General features: G+C 53.7%; 2 protein-coding genes across 5 annotated transcripts; one reads left to right on the top strand and one right to left on the bottom strand.

Moving 5' to 3' along the window:
- Window positions 1–132: 132 nt before the first annotated feature.
- On the bottom strand, window positions 133–4279 carry ABHD14B (abhydrolase domain containing 14B). 2 transcript variants are annotated; one of them, XM_065933574.1, is made up of 4 exons: window positions 4063–4279; window positions 2947–3277; window positions 1453–1747; window positions 133–1170 (listed from the first exon to the last, which is right to left on the bottom strand). In XM_065933574.1, the coding sequence occupies exons 2-4, from the start codon at window positions 3155–3157 to the stop codon at window positions 1107–1109; spliced, it is 570 nt and encodes a 189-aa protein (XP_065789646.1). In that variant the 5' UTR covers window positions 3158–3277; window positions 4063–4279; the 3' UTR covers window positions 133–1106. The 2 variants fall into 2 exon arrangements, with proteins under 2 accessions (XP_065789646.1, XP_065789645.1); XM_065933573.1 differs by having other exon boundaries at window positions 1506–1747; window positions 4063–4173.
- Window positions 3762–11867, top strand: ABHD14A (abhydrolase domain containing 14A). Of its 3 annotated transcripts, none has more exons than XM_065933570.1 (6): window positions 3762–3920; window positions 5591–5860; window positions 8134–8351; window positions 8516–8631; window positions 10087–10322; window positions 10535–11867. In XM_065933570.1, exons 3-6 carry the CDS (start codon window positions 8152–8154, stop codon window positions 10715–10717), a joined length of 735 nt encoding a protein of 244 aa, XP_065789642.1. In that variant the 5' UTR covers window positions 3762–3920; window positions 5591–5860; window positions 8134–8151; the 3' UTR covers window positions 10718–11867. The 3 variants fall into 3 exon arrangements, with proteins under 3 accessions (XP_065789642.1, XP_065789644.1, XP_065789643.1); XM_065933571.1 differs by having other exon boundaries at window positions 3774–3920; window positions 5526–5860; XM_065933572.1 differs by lacking the exon at window positions 5591–5860 and having other exon boundaries at window positions 3766–3920.
- The last annotated feature ends 618 nt before the right edge of the window (window positions 11868–12485 follow it).

Genomic DNA, 12485 nt, shown 5'->3' with positions numbered 1-12485 from the left:
CCCTCCATCTGGCCCGGTGGACAAAGGGCAGGGGGACCATCTGGTCCCGCCAGGGTGGGGGAGGGGCTCGCAGTGGCGGTCCCCAAGGGACGGGGGAGGGGCGGCGCTCTGGAGACAGCGAGAGCCTGCGGGTCTAATTGCATCACTTTATTTCACCGACCTTCACTCTTGGTCTCCCCACCAACCAAACCTCAAAGCAGGAAACTAGCCAGGCCGAGAAGACCCAGGCCTGGGGAGCTGTGGAGCACCCAGCTGGAAGATTTGAGGGTCGAAGTGGTGCCCCCTCCTCCTTTGGGAGCATTTGTGATCTGGGGCCAGCTGCAACCTGTGGGTGAGTGAAGTTGAGAGCTAGCCATGCCCTAAGCCTGGTAGAGGGTCTCCTGCAAGGGCTGGCCTCATGGGATCCCTGCCTTCCCAGATATGGAGAAGGCAGAATGTGCCAGTGTAAGTACCTGTGTGGTGGCAGAGTATGTGTGTGTGTCTGTGCGTGCACTGCAACGCTGCCGTGAGTGTCAGCTCCCAGCTGTGTGCACGGCCAAGTGAAGGGTCATATTTGGGAACATAGATGACTCTAATTTGTAAGCATGCATGTGGGCATGTATAATTTTGTGGCCCAAGAGGCGGAGTTAGGGGCTGTGCCACCCAGCGGAGCAGCCAAAGGAGGAGGTGGTAGGTGGGGAGAAGCTGGGCAGGGCAGAAGGAATGCAAGCTGAGGAGGAAAACTTATAGGAGAAGTTCATCTAATGGATTACCCTCCACCAGATTATGTCCCTTAATTCCTGAAATTTTTTTCCTCTCGATTTCACCTCTTCAGTCTGTCCCTGCAAGAGAAAGAAGAGGAAAAGACAGACCCTAAAAAAAAAGAACCCAGATAGACATACCTGTTGCAATGTATAGGATGAGAAGGAACCCACAAAGGGAAGGAGAGAGAATGAGCAAGAGCGAGAGCAGGGCAGGCAAGCGGCCCATCCGCATCAGCAGGGCTGCTCCTCATGCTAGCCCCCGCAGGAAATCCAGCAGCCCTGTATGCCACTCCTCGGGTTTGTCCAGGTAACAGGGGTGCCCTGCGCCCGCCATGACCAACACCCGGTGGTTGGGCAGCTGCTTCAGGTGCTCAAAGCTGGTCTGACCCATGGGGTCTTGGTCTCCATAAACGATAAGAACTGATGTCTAGAGAAAGAAAAAGGAGGCAAAGTCAACAGGGACCTGCCATACCAGACCCAGCCTCCTAGAGATCAGCTCCAGCCCTCCCCATCACTTTGGTGTCTCCCTGGGGTCACTGCAAATGATGGGGAGAGACGGGTTGGCCCAGTGAAGGGGTTGTATGGAGAGGCATAAATTTGTGTCTGCCCCAGTATACAGCAACGGCTTGGCATAGTAATCTGCTGTCAGCTTACCCCAAGGGTAGAGATTGGTGGTTCAACTCGTCTCAGAAACTACCCCTTTGGTTACCCGGTCCCCCCGGGGCCCCAGGATGGACTCTTCCTTGCTCCTGGCAGGGGTACCTTCACTCTGGCATAGTCGGCAGCATTGATTTTGTCAGTGCAGATGGGGGCCACTGGCACGTAGCCCCGGAGCTGGGAGCCTGGGGCCGTGAGGAAGGGCAGGGAGTACATGCCGCTCAACGATGGGCTGATCACGACCGGAGAGCCCAGATCCAAAGCATCCACCACAGCTGCCAGGAAGCTGCTGGGGGCCAGCTCCCCAATAGGGGCAGGCGCTTTTGCTTCCTTGGAGTGCCCCAGACCTGCAGGGATTCAGGTGTGGGAGAGACAAAGGTGGTGAGTAGGAAGACAGCAGAGAGACGGTCCCTTCCTCCAGAAAGCCCTCCTAGGTCAAGCTCTGTGTCAGGTTCCTGCAACATGCATGTAGTTATTCCTACAGCAACCTAGGTCTGTCGTACCTGTGGCAAGCATAAGGCATTTCCCTCCATGTTTGTGCCCACCTCCACCAGAACAGTGTCCTCAAAGAATCAGGCTCTGAAGCCCCACATGGCTGGATCCAAGTCCCAGTGATCTACTTACTATGTAACCCTGGGAAAGTGCCCTCAGCCCTCTCTCCACTGTTCAGTTTCCCCATCTGTTAAAAGGAGGTAACAAAAGTACCTGCTGTTTGAGATTGTTGTGAAAATTTAGTGAGTTAACTGCTTCAGAGGCACCTGTCCCAGGGCTGGCAGGGTAGATGCCTCCAGGACAGGGGATGAGGGGTGGTCTCTGCACACATATCTCCCCTCTGGTTACTCAGTCCCTACCTTCTGCAGAAGGATTAGTTCATGGCCTTGGCTTGGAAGTTCGGCCCAACCCACTATCAGAACCAATCCTGTCCCGTCCTGGAGGCCCGCCCTTGGGCACTGAAACCATACCAGCCATGGCCAGAGACCGAAGCAGGTTGGCCATGCTGCCCCTTTCACACTTGGCACCGTGGGCTGGGGCCTGCCAGTTGCGGTTATGACTGGCAGTCTGGTGCTGCCCTTTCCTCTCTCAGGACCTAACTTAGGGCTTTGTAGGTGGGATCATGACCAGGGGTTTAGCCATCCCCAAAGGTGCCAGGGGACACTCCTTAGGGCTTCCAACAGAGCTGGTGTTTACGGCTCTTTCAAAACATTTTACTTGCCATCAGCTGAGTACTAATCATTCTATGTCACGTACTGGTCACATACTCACATGGAACATCTCAATCCATTTTCATTAAAACCATCCTCCAGAATGGGTGTGGTTATCTCATTACAGATAAGGGAACAGGCTCAGAGACACAGAGACACTGCACCAAGCAACACAGATGCAGCTGGGCAGTGTCCAGACTGTATCTGGATGGACTAGAGAAGCTTGAAGTCCCTTGTAGTGTGCACTTTGACCTGTCTAGCTCGGATCAGCCTGGCTACATCCCCCCAGCCCCCCAGCCCTGGGTCCCCAGTGAGGCCCCCACAACCCCTGTCCAGAAGCCTACCTGGCAGGTCAATGGCCACAGCCCGGTAGCCAGCCTGGGCCAGCCTGTGCAGCGTGCCCAGGTTCTGCCAGGTCTCGGAGGAGAAGCGAATGCCATGCAGCAGCAGCACGGAGAAGCGGGCGGCCTGCCCACCACCGGGGCGAGCCTCTTGGAAGAAGAGGCTCTGGCCCTGCACCTGGCTGGTGCCCTCGTGCTCCTCCACGCCCGCCATGCCTGCTGCTGTGCTGGTGCCACAGAACACCCTGCCCACGTGGAGCAGGGAGGCTGCCCCAGCGAGGGCAGGGGTCTCTCCTGCAGCCGCAAGGAGGCTCCCAGAACTCTAGGCGCACACCTTGGATGAGGAAAACACATGTGTTACTTCTGCCTCTGCCACTACCTAATTGCCTTAGTTTCCTCATCTGAAATATGGGACATGAATGTCCACCTCAAGAATGTATGAGTTAAAAAAAAAACAAACATAATTGAGTGTGCCTGCCTTTGGAAAAAACTCAATACATGGGGCTCCCGTTACAATTATTGTTCCCATTGTTAGTATCCTTTCCTACCTTTGGGGATAATACAATAGAACTTAGCTCCTAGGTGGTAGATAGGATTAAATGAAGCCAGGCGTGTAAAACACTCCCAGTGCCCGACACACAGTAAGCATAGTAAACGTATCAACAGTAAGTAGCTGACTATTCTGCTTATCAGCCTTTTCCTCCTCCAGGCAGTGCTGTAGGTCATGGATTGGCAACGCAGACCCAAGGGAGTTGGGGCTGGAGTGAAAAAAAAAACAAAACTATTTTCCGGAGCCGGAAACCGGAGCGCTGAGCGGGGAAAAGCTTTGGAGTTCCGGCTCACGAAACCCGCGAGGTGCTCAGCGCGCTGCCCGCTGAGGCCCAACACACGGTCGGCCGAGGCCAGACGTGGTCTCCCGCACCGCCACCTCTGGCTCGGTCCCCTCCGAGGACCTCGGTTGTGGATCGCAGGGTCTGGTAAGGTGCATGCAAAAGCCGAGGGGGGCAGACCCTAGGAAGGGGGACTGGGGAGCTAAGATAAGAAGGGGAGAAACTTTGCGGTGGGTGGGGGTGGGTTCTAACTAGAGAAAGGGAGAGTCGGAGGGCGCAGGATAGGTACCTGGGGAGCTGCGCGAGGAGGCAGGCGAATGCAGGCGGCGACTGGGGCCGGGGCGGGGAAGCAGGGAAGGGGCTGGTGCGAGGAAGGAGGGAGGTGGCCCGCCGCAGGGCGGGGGCTGGACCGTGCTCCAGGGCGCCCGCTTGTGGCCGCAATCCGTCGCAGGGAGGTGGGTGCTGCTATTGCTAGACCCATCTTCTCACAGCGGTCTCGGTTTCCCCATGCCTCTCGACCCCATGTACCCCAGACTGGGTCGGGCCCAGAGACCCTGAGCAACCTGCCCCTGGTGCATGTGGTGTGTCTTGAGAAGAAGGGTTCCTTTGGGGTCTCATCGATCCTGCTCCCTCCCCACTTTCCGCCCCCAATCCCCAGTCTGGGCTGCCCCAAACCAGAGTTTTCAGTCTGGGACACAGTGGAAGGCAGACTGATTAGAATGCGAAGTTTTGCCAATGTCTAGACTTGATCGCGGAGAAGGCAACTGCACCCCAGTCCACTACTCTTGCCGCGAAGAGTTGGACATGATTGAGTGACTTCACTTTCACTTTTCACTTTTATGCATTGGAGAAGGAAATGGCAACCCACTCCAGTGTTCTTGCCTGGAGAATCCCAGGGATGGGGCCACACAGAGTCGGATACGACTGAAGTGACTTAGCAGCAGTAGCAGCAGCCTTGATCAGTTTCCCAACTGCCCTGAGCATATTTCCTTGCCTGTAGAATGGGTGTGATGCTGCCTACTTCACAGAGTGCTAATAAGGAGTGAATGCTGTGTGTTCCTCCCATCCTCCCTGTTCCAGGCCTGGCCACACAGGCTAGGGACAGATCAGATGTTGGGCACATGTCACTAACCAGGATAGATGACTTATAGAGACATGAAGGAGCCTAGAGGCCACCAGGGCTCTGGCTGAGTGTGTGTGTGTGTGTGTGTGTGTGTGTGTGTGTGTATTTGCAGGGGTCAGGGAAGTGGCTGACCAGAGACCTGGGAGAGAGAGTGTGTGTGTGTGTGTGTGTGTGTGTGTGTGTGTGTGTGTGTGTGTATTTGCAGGGGTCAGGGAAGTGGCTGACCAGAGACCTGGGAGAGAGAGAGAGTGTGTGTGTGTGTGTGTGTGTGTGTGTGTATTTGCAGGGGTCAGGGAAGTGGCTGACCAGAGACCTGGGAGAGAGAGAGAGAGTGTGTGTGTGTGTGTGTGTGTGTGTGTGTGTGTATTTGCAGGGGTCAGGGAAGTGGCTGACCAGAGACCTGGGAGAGAGAGAGTGTGTGTGTGTGTGTGTGTGTGTGTGTATGTATTTGCAGGGGTCAGGGAAGTGGCTGACCAGAGACCTGGGGCTGCTTCAAAACAATACTAACATCTGGCAGTTACACAGTGAAGCTTCCATGCCAGACAGCAGGTCCTTAAGACAACCCTCTGCGGTGCTGACAACCCTTTGTGGGCCTAAAGACAACCCTTATCCTTAACCCTGCCATACAGACCGGAGACTAAGGGTGGAGACACGCTGGTGGGAAGAAGTCGGGTGACTTCTCTTTATGCCCCAGCTCTCAGGCCGAAAAACAACCTAGCAAATCTGGACAGTGGGACGTGGAGTCGGGCCTCTGTGTTTTGGGGTGGCCCCCGCCCCACCCCAGGCGCGGGACTGAGACCGCGGACTGCGCAAGCGCACCGAGGCTCTCCGCCACCTAGTGACCGCAGCGCAGCGGCCCGCAGAGTGGTGGAAGCAGCGCCGACGTCGCGGCGCTGTTGGACCCTGGTTGCATCCGAGCAGAGCCCGCCTAACGGCGGCAGGTCCAGTCGTCCCGGTTGGCCGGGTAAGTGTCCCCGGGGAGTGAGGCCAGCAGGTTGCCCGGGGCGGGCCGTTCTTGCCCCGCCCCTTGCCCCGGGAGCCCTGGGGCAGAGTCCCACCGCCCGAGGGGCCGCGCTGGGGGAGCCAGTGTGCTTGTTTGTGTTCCGTTGTCACGTGTGTGCACCCGCTCAGTGGTTGGCAGTGTCTGTGTGTGTGTGTGTGTGTGTGTGTGATGTGTGTCAGTTTTTCTTTGTGCCTACGCTGGGGGGCAGTATGTCAGTCTATCTGCCCGCCTCTGTCTGTTTATGTCTATTGTGTGTGTTTCTGTGTGCTGTGTGGCTTTAAGGGTGTGTGTATACCTGTATGTATGTGTGTTTCTCAGGGTCTGTGTTTGGGTGGGTGTCTGCCTGTACCTCAGAGTACACGTTCTTGTGTATATGTGTAGTTTTAAGATTGTGTATATAACTGTGCTTGAGATACGAGGGTCTGCATATGATTTTAAAAGCGTGTGTGTGTGTGTGTCTACCTGTGCGTCTGCCTTCCTGATAACTGATGTATGTGTGATTTTGAGGGTGTATTTCAAGGTATCGATTGTACACAGGCCCATGCATGTGCAAGGAGGCTGTGTGTCCATGCAGGGACTAGCTTGTACAAAGGAAAAGTGTTCGGGGACAAGAGTTTGTGTGCATGTCTGTACACCTGTGTGTCATTTTGAAACGTATACCAAGGACCTCACGTGGGTACAGTGCCTCCCCTCCCCCTCTTCCATCTCTGTAGCATACTGTTGTCTAGTGCTCCAGCTGCCTGGGTTGCCGTAGCAACGGCTGCAGTCCCATTCCTCCCTACCTGGAGAGGTGCCCCAGTGCCCCAGGCCCATCACAGGAGAGGTTCAGCATGGATACTCTGCTTGGTGGGAACCTAGGCCGGTGTGTTGGATGCTTGCATCTGAGGCTGGTGGTAGGCAGAAGAGAGGAGTGTATTCTTCCTCCACGCAGCTCCTGGCTCTGCTCCAGAGGGGCTGCCACTGCCCCATCACCACCTGACCCTGGAGACTGGGGCTGGGGGCTTGGGAAACATCCCCAAAATTTCTGGGAGAAGTGGGTGGGGTCCAAGGCGATTCCCCAGCTCAGATCTAGGGCCAGTGCCCAGCTGACATTCAGATAAAGACATGTTCACTGAAATCCAGGATCAAGGATCCCTAGACCCAGAACATGATGATGGGCTAGCCCTTGGTCAGGCCCCCTGTATTATTGAAATCTCACAGAAGGCTTGGGAGGGCAGCTGCAAGGTTATTTTCTCCATTTTACTGACAAACAAAGTACACAGCCAGGAACTGGCAGAGGAGTCTCAAAGTCAAGGCTGACTGCTCTGGGTGTGGGTCCTAAGGTCTGTCTTCTGGGCTGGCAAAGACTCAGACTGGAGGAGTCCATGAAACAGGTCACCTGGCGTAAAAGCTGGGGGGTAGGAGGAATTTGTCTCTCCAGCCTCCTGCTGCCCTTTCCATTTGTAAGTGTACTATGCCTCTTGTTAGTCCCATACTCAGGCCTAGGCACTTCCTCCATCAGGGATATTCTGCATGAGTTCTCTTCCCACTTAATACTAGTTGGGGTAGAACATTAAATATTCCCATCACATTCTGATTTTAGCATTATTGTATGCAGTCTGATAAAAAGAACCATTTGCAAACATGCCCTTAGTGGGACATTGCTTTACCCTTTGATGTCTTTCACCTTTGATGACCGTCACCACTCCAACCACTAGTTCATCCATCACCTCCCAGCCCCAGTTTCCTTCTTGGCAAAATTAGTGTGGCCTGGTTGTTGGGAGCCTGGCCCTGGGCTCAAGTGTCAGTTCTGCTACTTACTACTCTGCACATCAGGCAAGAGAATCTACCTCTCTGAGCTTCAGTTTGCTCATTTATAAGAAACCTACAATCATATCTGTTCCCTAGCGTTCTTGTGTGGATTCATGAGTCATTACATGTGAAGGGCCTAGCACAGGGCTTCGCTGTCATAAGTACTTAGTGAGTGGAAGTGGTTTTTAGTTGGCACAAGGATGGTGGTGGCCACTGATGCCAGGGGGACATCTCAGATGCTCCTCACACTTATGGGGTATCTGAGCCCTTGCCCTGGCATGTGGAGTACTTGGGTGTGAACCCTCAGACACTTGCCCAGAGCAGAGGAAAGGGCAAGAGCTGAGCTTTTCCTCTGCTGGGAACCCCTGGGTGGGATTTGAGGGGGTTTTGTGGGAGCTCAGCTCTATGCTCTACCCTCTTCTCCACCTCCTCTTCTCCTCCAGACTGTGGTACAGACCTCCATGAGCCGGTCCCAGGTTGCCCTGCTGGGCCTGGGCCTGGGCCTGCTGTTCATGCTGCTGCTATATGTGGGGCTGCCAGGACCCCCTGAGCAGACCTCCTGGCTCTGGGGAGACTCCAATGTCACGATCCTGGCTGGTCTCACCCCTGGCAGCTCCCCCATTTTTTACCGTGAGGTGCTCCCATCCCACCGGGCCCACAGGTAGGTGCTTACCCTAGGGTGTAGTAGAAGGATTAGGCCCAAGGAGAGTCCCCATGTGGGACCCCCCCCAGCTCAACTCAAAGTGCTCAGGGCCTGGGAGGGCGGTGGGAGAAGCCTTGGAAGAAAGAACCCCCAGGACACACACACTCCCCGTGTACCCACAGGGTGGATGTGGTGCTGCTCCATGGAAAGGCCTTTAGCTCCCGGACGTGGGAGCAGCTGGGCACGCTGCAGCTGCTGGCGCAGAGGGGCTACCGGGCCGTGGCCCTTGACCTTCCAGGTGAGCCCCCGCCCCTGGGTCCAGGGAGGTCACATGCAGCAGGGACAAAGGGACAGCATGCCAGAGGGTAGAACTGGAGGGCTGGGAAAGCCCTAAGGTGTGGCTGGGGCTCATCTGGACCCCAGGGTCTAGACAGGCAGTGGCAAGTCACAACACACAGGGACAACACGAAAAGCTCTGTGTTTTTATTTTCTACCTTGAAAACTAGTGTGGATTGTTGGATGTCACAGAGCGCTTAGAAACATGACCTTACCAAAAAAGAAAGAAACATGACCTGCCTCACAAAAGATCACAAGGGGAGATCTCACTGCTCTTTTTATGGCAAACTAGGTAGCTTTATGTCTTTTTCAGCTACACAAATGATTTTTTGCTGTTATTCTTGTCATTAAAAAATCAACCAAGACTGATCCCTCTCAGAGACCCATGCCATTTCTCTCTCCCTGTCACTTCTCTAAGCAGTTTGAGGGTACCAGATCCTCTTTGGGTGCTTTTATACCTAGAGATGCAGGGTTATGTGGTGGGGGTTGTAAACATGACTGGTGTCCTGCCTGCTTAGCGAATCTCTCTGCAACCTGGTTTTCTTCCCCTTGGCCGTGGCTCATGGGTCTTGTCAGGCACTGTGACCCTCCCTTATCCTAATGTGTGACGTTGGAGGGATGAACAGGTTTCATTTGGCCACTCCTCTACCAGTGGCTGTGTAGGCTGGTTTCAGTGTCAGTCAAAATGCTCAAGTAAGGAAGCTGAAGCATCTTTGGGCATGCCTCTTCTTTTCTTCTTTTTTTTTTCATTGCTTATTTTATTTTTTGTTCATGCCACACAGCATGTGGGATCTTAGTTCCATACCCAGGGATGGAATCTATGCCCCCTGCATTGGAAAAACAGAGTGTTAAGCACTGGACCACCAGGGAGGTCCCTAAACATGCTTCTTTGAGCATATGGACAGTAATTTCTGTAGGGTAGCCATCAGGGACAATTGATCTGTCAGAGGACACACATTTAAAATTTCTTGACAAATATTATCTTACCCTCCAAAAATGCTATATGGATTTACTCTCCAATCAGTCATGCATGAAAGTATCCATTTTCCCTCATCTTCCCTAACACTGTGTATTATCAAAAATTTTTTTTTAATTTGACTGTGCTGGGTCTTAGTTGTGGCACATGGGATCTCGTTCTCTGACCAGGGATTGAACCCAGGCCCCTTACATTGGGAGCATAGGGTCTTAGCCACTGGACCACCAGGGAGGTCTCTATCAGTCTTTAGTTTTGCCAATATGATGAATGAAAGATGGTTTTCTTAACAGCCCTATCACCTTTCAAAAACATAACTTCAGGGGATTTGGGGGTAGCAGATGTTATGTGCCACTGGTCCCCATCTCTTTGACCACTGTGGTGAGCAGGAAGTCCTGACCACCTTCCCAGCCTCCCTCAGCTGGTGCCTTCTGCTGTTCCCAGGTTTTGGGAACTCGGCGCCTTCAAAGGAGGCAAGCACAGAGGCGGGGCGGGCAGAGCTGTTGGAGCGAGTGCTGCAGGACCTAAACGTGCAGAACGCCGTGTTGGTGAGCCCTTCACTGAGTGGCCGCTATGCCCTGCCCTTCCTGATGCGAGGGCACCACCAGCTGCGTGGATTCGTGCCCATTGCGCCTGCCTCCACCCAGAACTACACCCAGGAACAGTTCCAGGCTGTGAAGGTACTGGGAGGAGGGTCCCTGAAAGTCCTGGCTTCCTGTCCCTGGCTTGGGTCATGGGGGGAAAACACATAGGTTGTACTTGGAGGACACATGGCCTCATCCTTGATCTGGATGGAAGAGATGGGGTGTATCGGGAAGATATCCTAAAGAGGTGGCTTGAGGGTCAGTCCCCCTCAGGCCCCAGGATCATGGCCCCTTGCCTTGCCCTGCAGACCCCGACTCTCATCCTGTATGGGGAGCTGGACCGCACCCTGGCTCGGGAGTCACTGCGGCAGCTCCGCCATCTGCCCAACCACTCCACGGTGAAGTTGCGCAATGCAGGCCACGCCTGCTACCTCCACAAGCCACAAGACTTCCACCTCGAACTCCTTGCTTTCCTTGACCATCTACTGTGAGCTCACCCACTGTCCAGGCCCCAGGCCCCAGGCCTGGCTTGAACTTGGAGGGTCTGGACCAGTCCCCACCAGGGCAGCAGACCCTGTGATTAGAGGGCAGAGGCCAGAGGGCTAGACCCAGTCGGGACCTTTCATTTTATCTCAGAGGCACAATTAAAAAAAAAAAAAGCATTTTTGTCATACCTGGGGAGTGACAGGTCCTGTTTGCTGGCATTGCTGCAGGTGGGGTGAGAGTTGGAGCCAAGTGTGGGACTGCTCGGGACTGAGAGCTGGAGGGACTGCTCCAGCAGCCTGAGAAGGCTAAGACCATAGGCTACTTACTAGATGGCTGCTGAGTGGCTAGTCTGTGACTCAGTTTCCTCATCAGTAAAATGGGCATGATGTAACACCTAGTTTAGAAACTGGTTTTAGGATTGAATGAGTCTGGGTAAGCAGAGTACTTGGTCACACAGGGCTGGCACGTGGGACTGTCATTGAGAGGGGTCATTACTCCTGCTAAATGATCACTGGAATTGATGGGAAATCCAGGGTCTGGTGGCTGAGATGAGTGAATCAGGATATAGGTTCCATGGCCAAAAGGGGCAGGATGTGTAGAGGAGGGAATGGGGAATGTGGTTTATCTTGTAACATAGTGTTGGGGAGGGGGAAATTTCCCTCTCTCCCCATCTTGAGTTCTTGGTTGGACTAACAATAAAACTGACACAAAACAGATTAACAGGAGAAAAAGAAATTTTAGTTGTGTGCAAGGAGGTCTCATAGAAATGGGACCTAAGAAGTGACCAAAGCAGCCAGCTTTTATACTTTTTAGACAAAGAATAAATTTGTGAGGACTTGACAGGGAAAAAACATATTTTGGATGCTCAATTATTAAATACTCTATTAAAAAACAGATTTTGGGCTTGGGGGTAGTAAATTAAAAGAAGTAACAAAGTTGGTTTATAGGGGCTTCTTGGCCAGCATTCCCTATCTCTGGAGATAAGGGTGTCCTATCTCCAGATCCAAGGAATGTACCTTTCACAGAGATTTCTTTCCTGCTTTCAGGGAGACAGAAAGGAGGGTCAGAATGTCCCTCCTGCACTGGACATTTCTTAAGTGACTTTAATTCAAAATAATCAACATGCCAGCAATAGGATTGCTGGTGAACCAGCAAGCCTGCTTGTGTCTGGGAATATGTGGGTCAGCAGCTGAACTTAAACCCCAGGAGGGTTGGATGGACCTTACCCTACCTTTCTAGCCTACCTCCCCTGTGCCCAGAGGTTGAAGTCTTCAACCCCACCCCTCCCCAAGCTGAGTCACCCTCTGGAACTGGCTGAGTACAGAGGACAGCCGGACACACAAATGGGCAGCTACAACTGTGTGCAGCCTGTGGGTGGCCTGTGGGACACCTGTGCCTCTTTTATCTTCTTTCTTCGGTGGCTGCAGAAGAGCCAAGGAACCTGGCAACAGGATCAGCAAAGAACGTGCCACACGTATGCATCTGTGCAGTTTCCTACCTCTCCTTCGTCTACAGCGTCACGATTACATCATCTCAGCGTGCCATCCTCTGTCACATCCACCATCTCACACTCACATGGTCATACACAGTCACCCACTGACACACAGCTTTGCCCACACAGCGGCGCGATCACACAGGCACTCATCCGTTCACTTATCCTCCGTGCCTGGCACGCCGGCCGTCTGCTCTATGCCCTGCCAGGAACAGGATCCTGAGGATACCTGGACCAGCCTCCTGGCGCTCACAGATTGTTAACCAGTAAACCTCTCCACA

Source organism: Muntiacus reevesi, chromosome 4 (assembly GCF_963930625.1).
Source record: "Muntiacus reevesi chromosome 4, mMunRee1.1, whole genome shotgun sequence".
Classification (NCBI taxonomy): Eukaryota; Metazoa; Chordata; class Mammalia; order Artiodactyla; family Cervidae; genus Muntiacus; species Muntiacus reevesi.
Note: the sequence above shows the minus strand (reverse complement) of the source record. Positions and strands in the feature narration are given on the sequence as shown.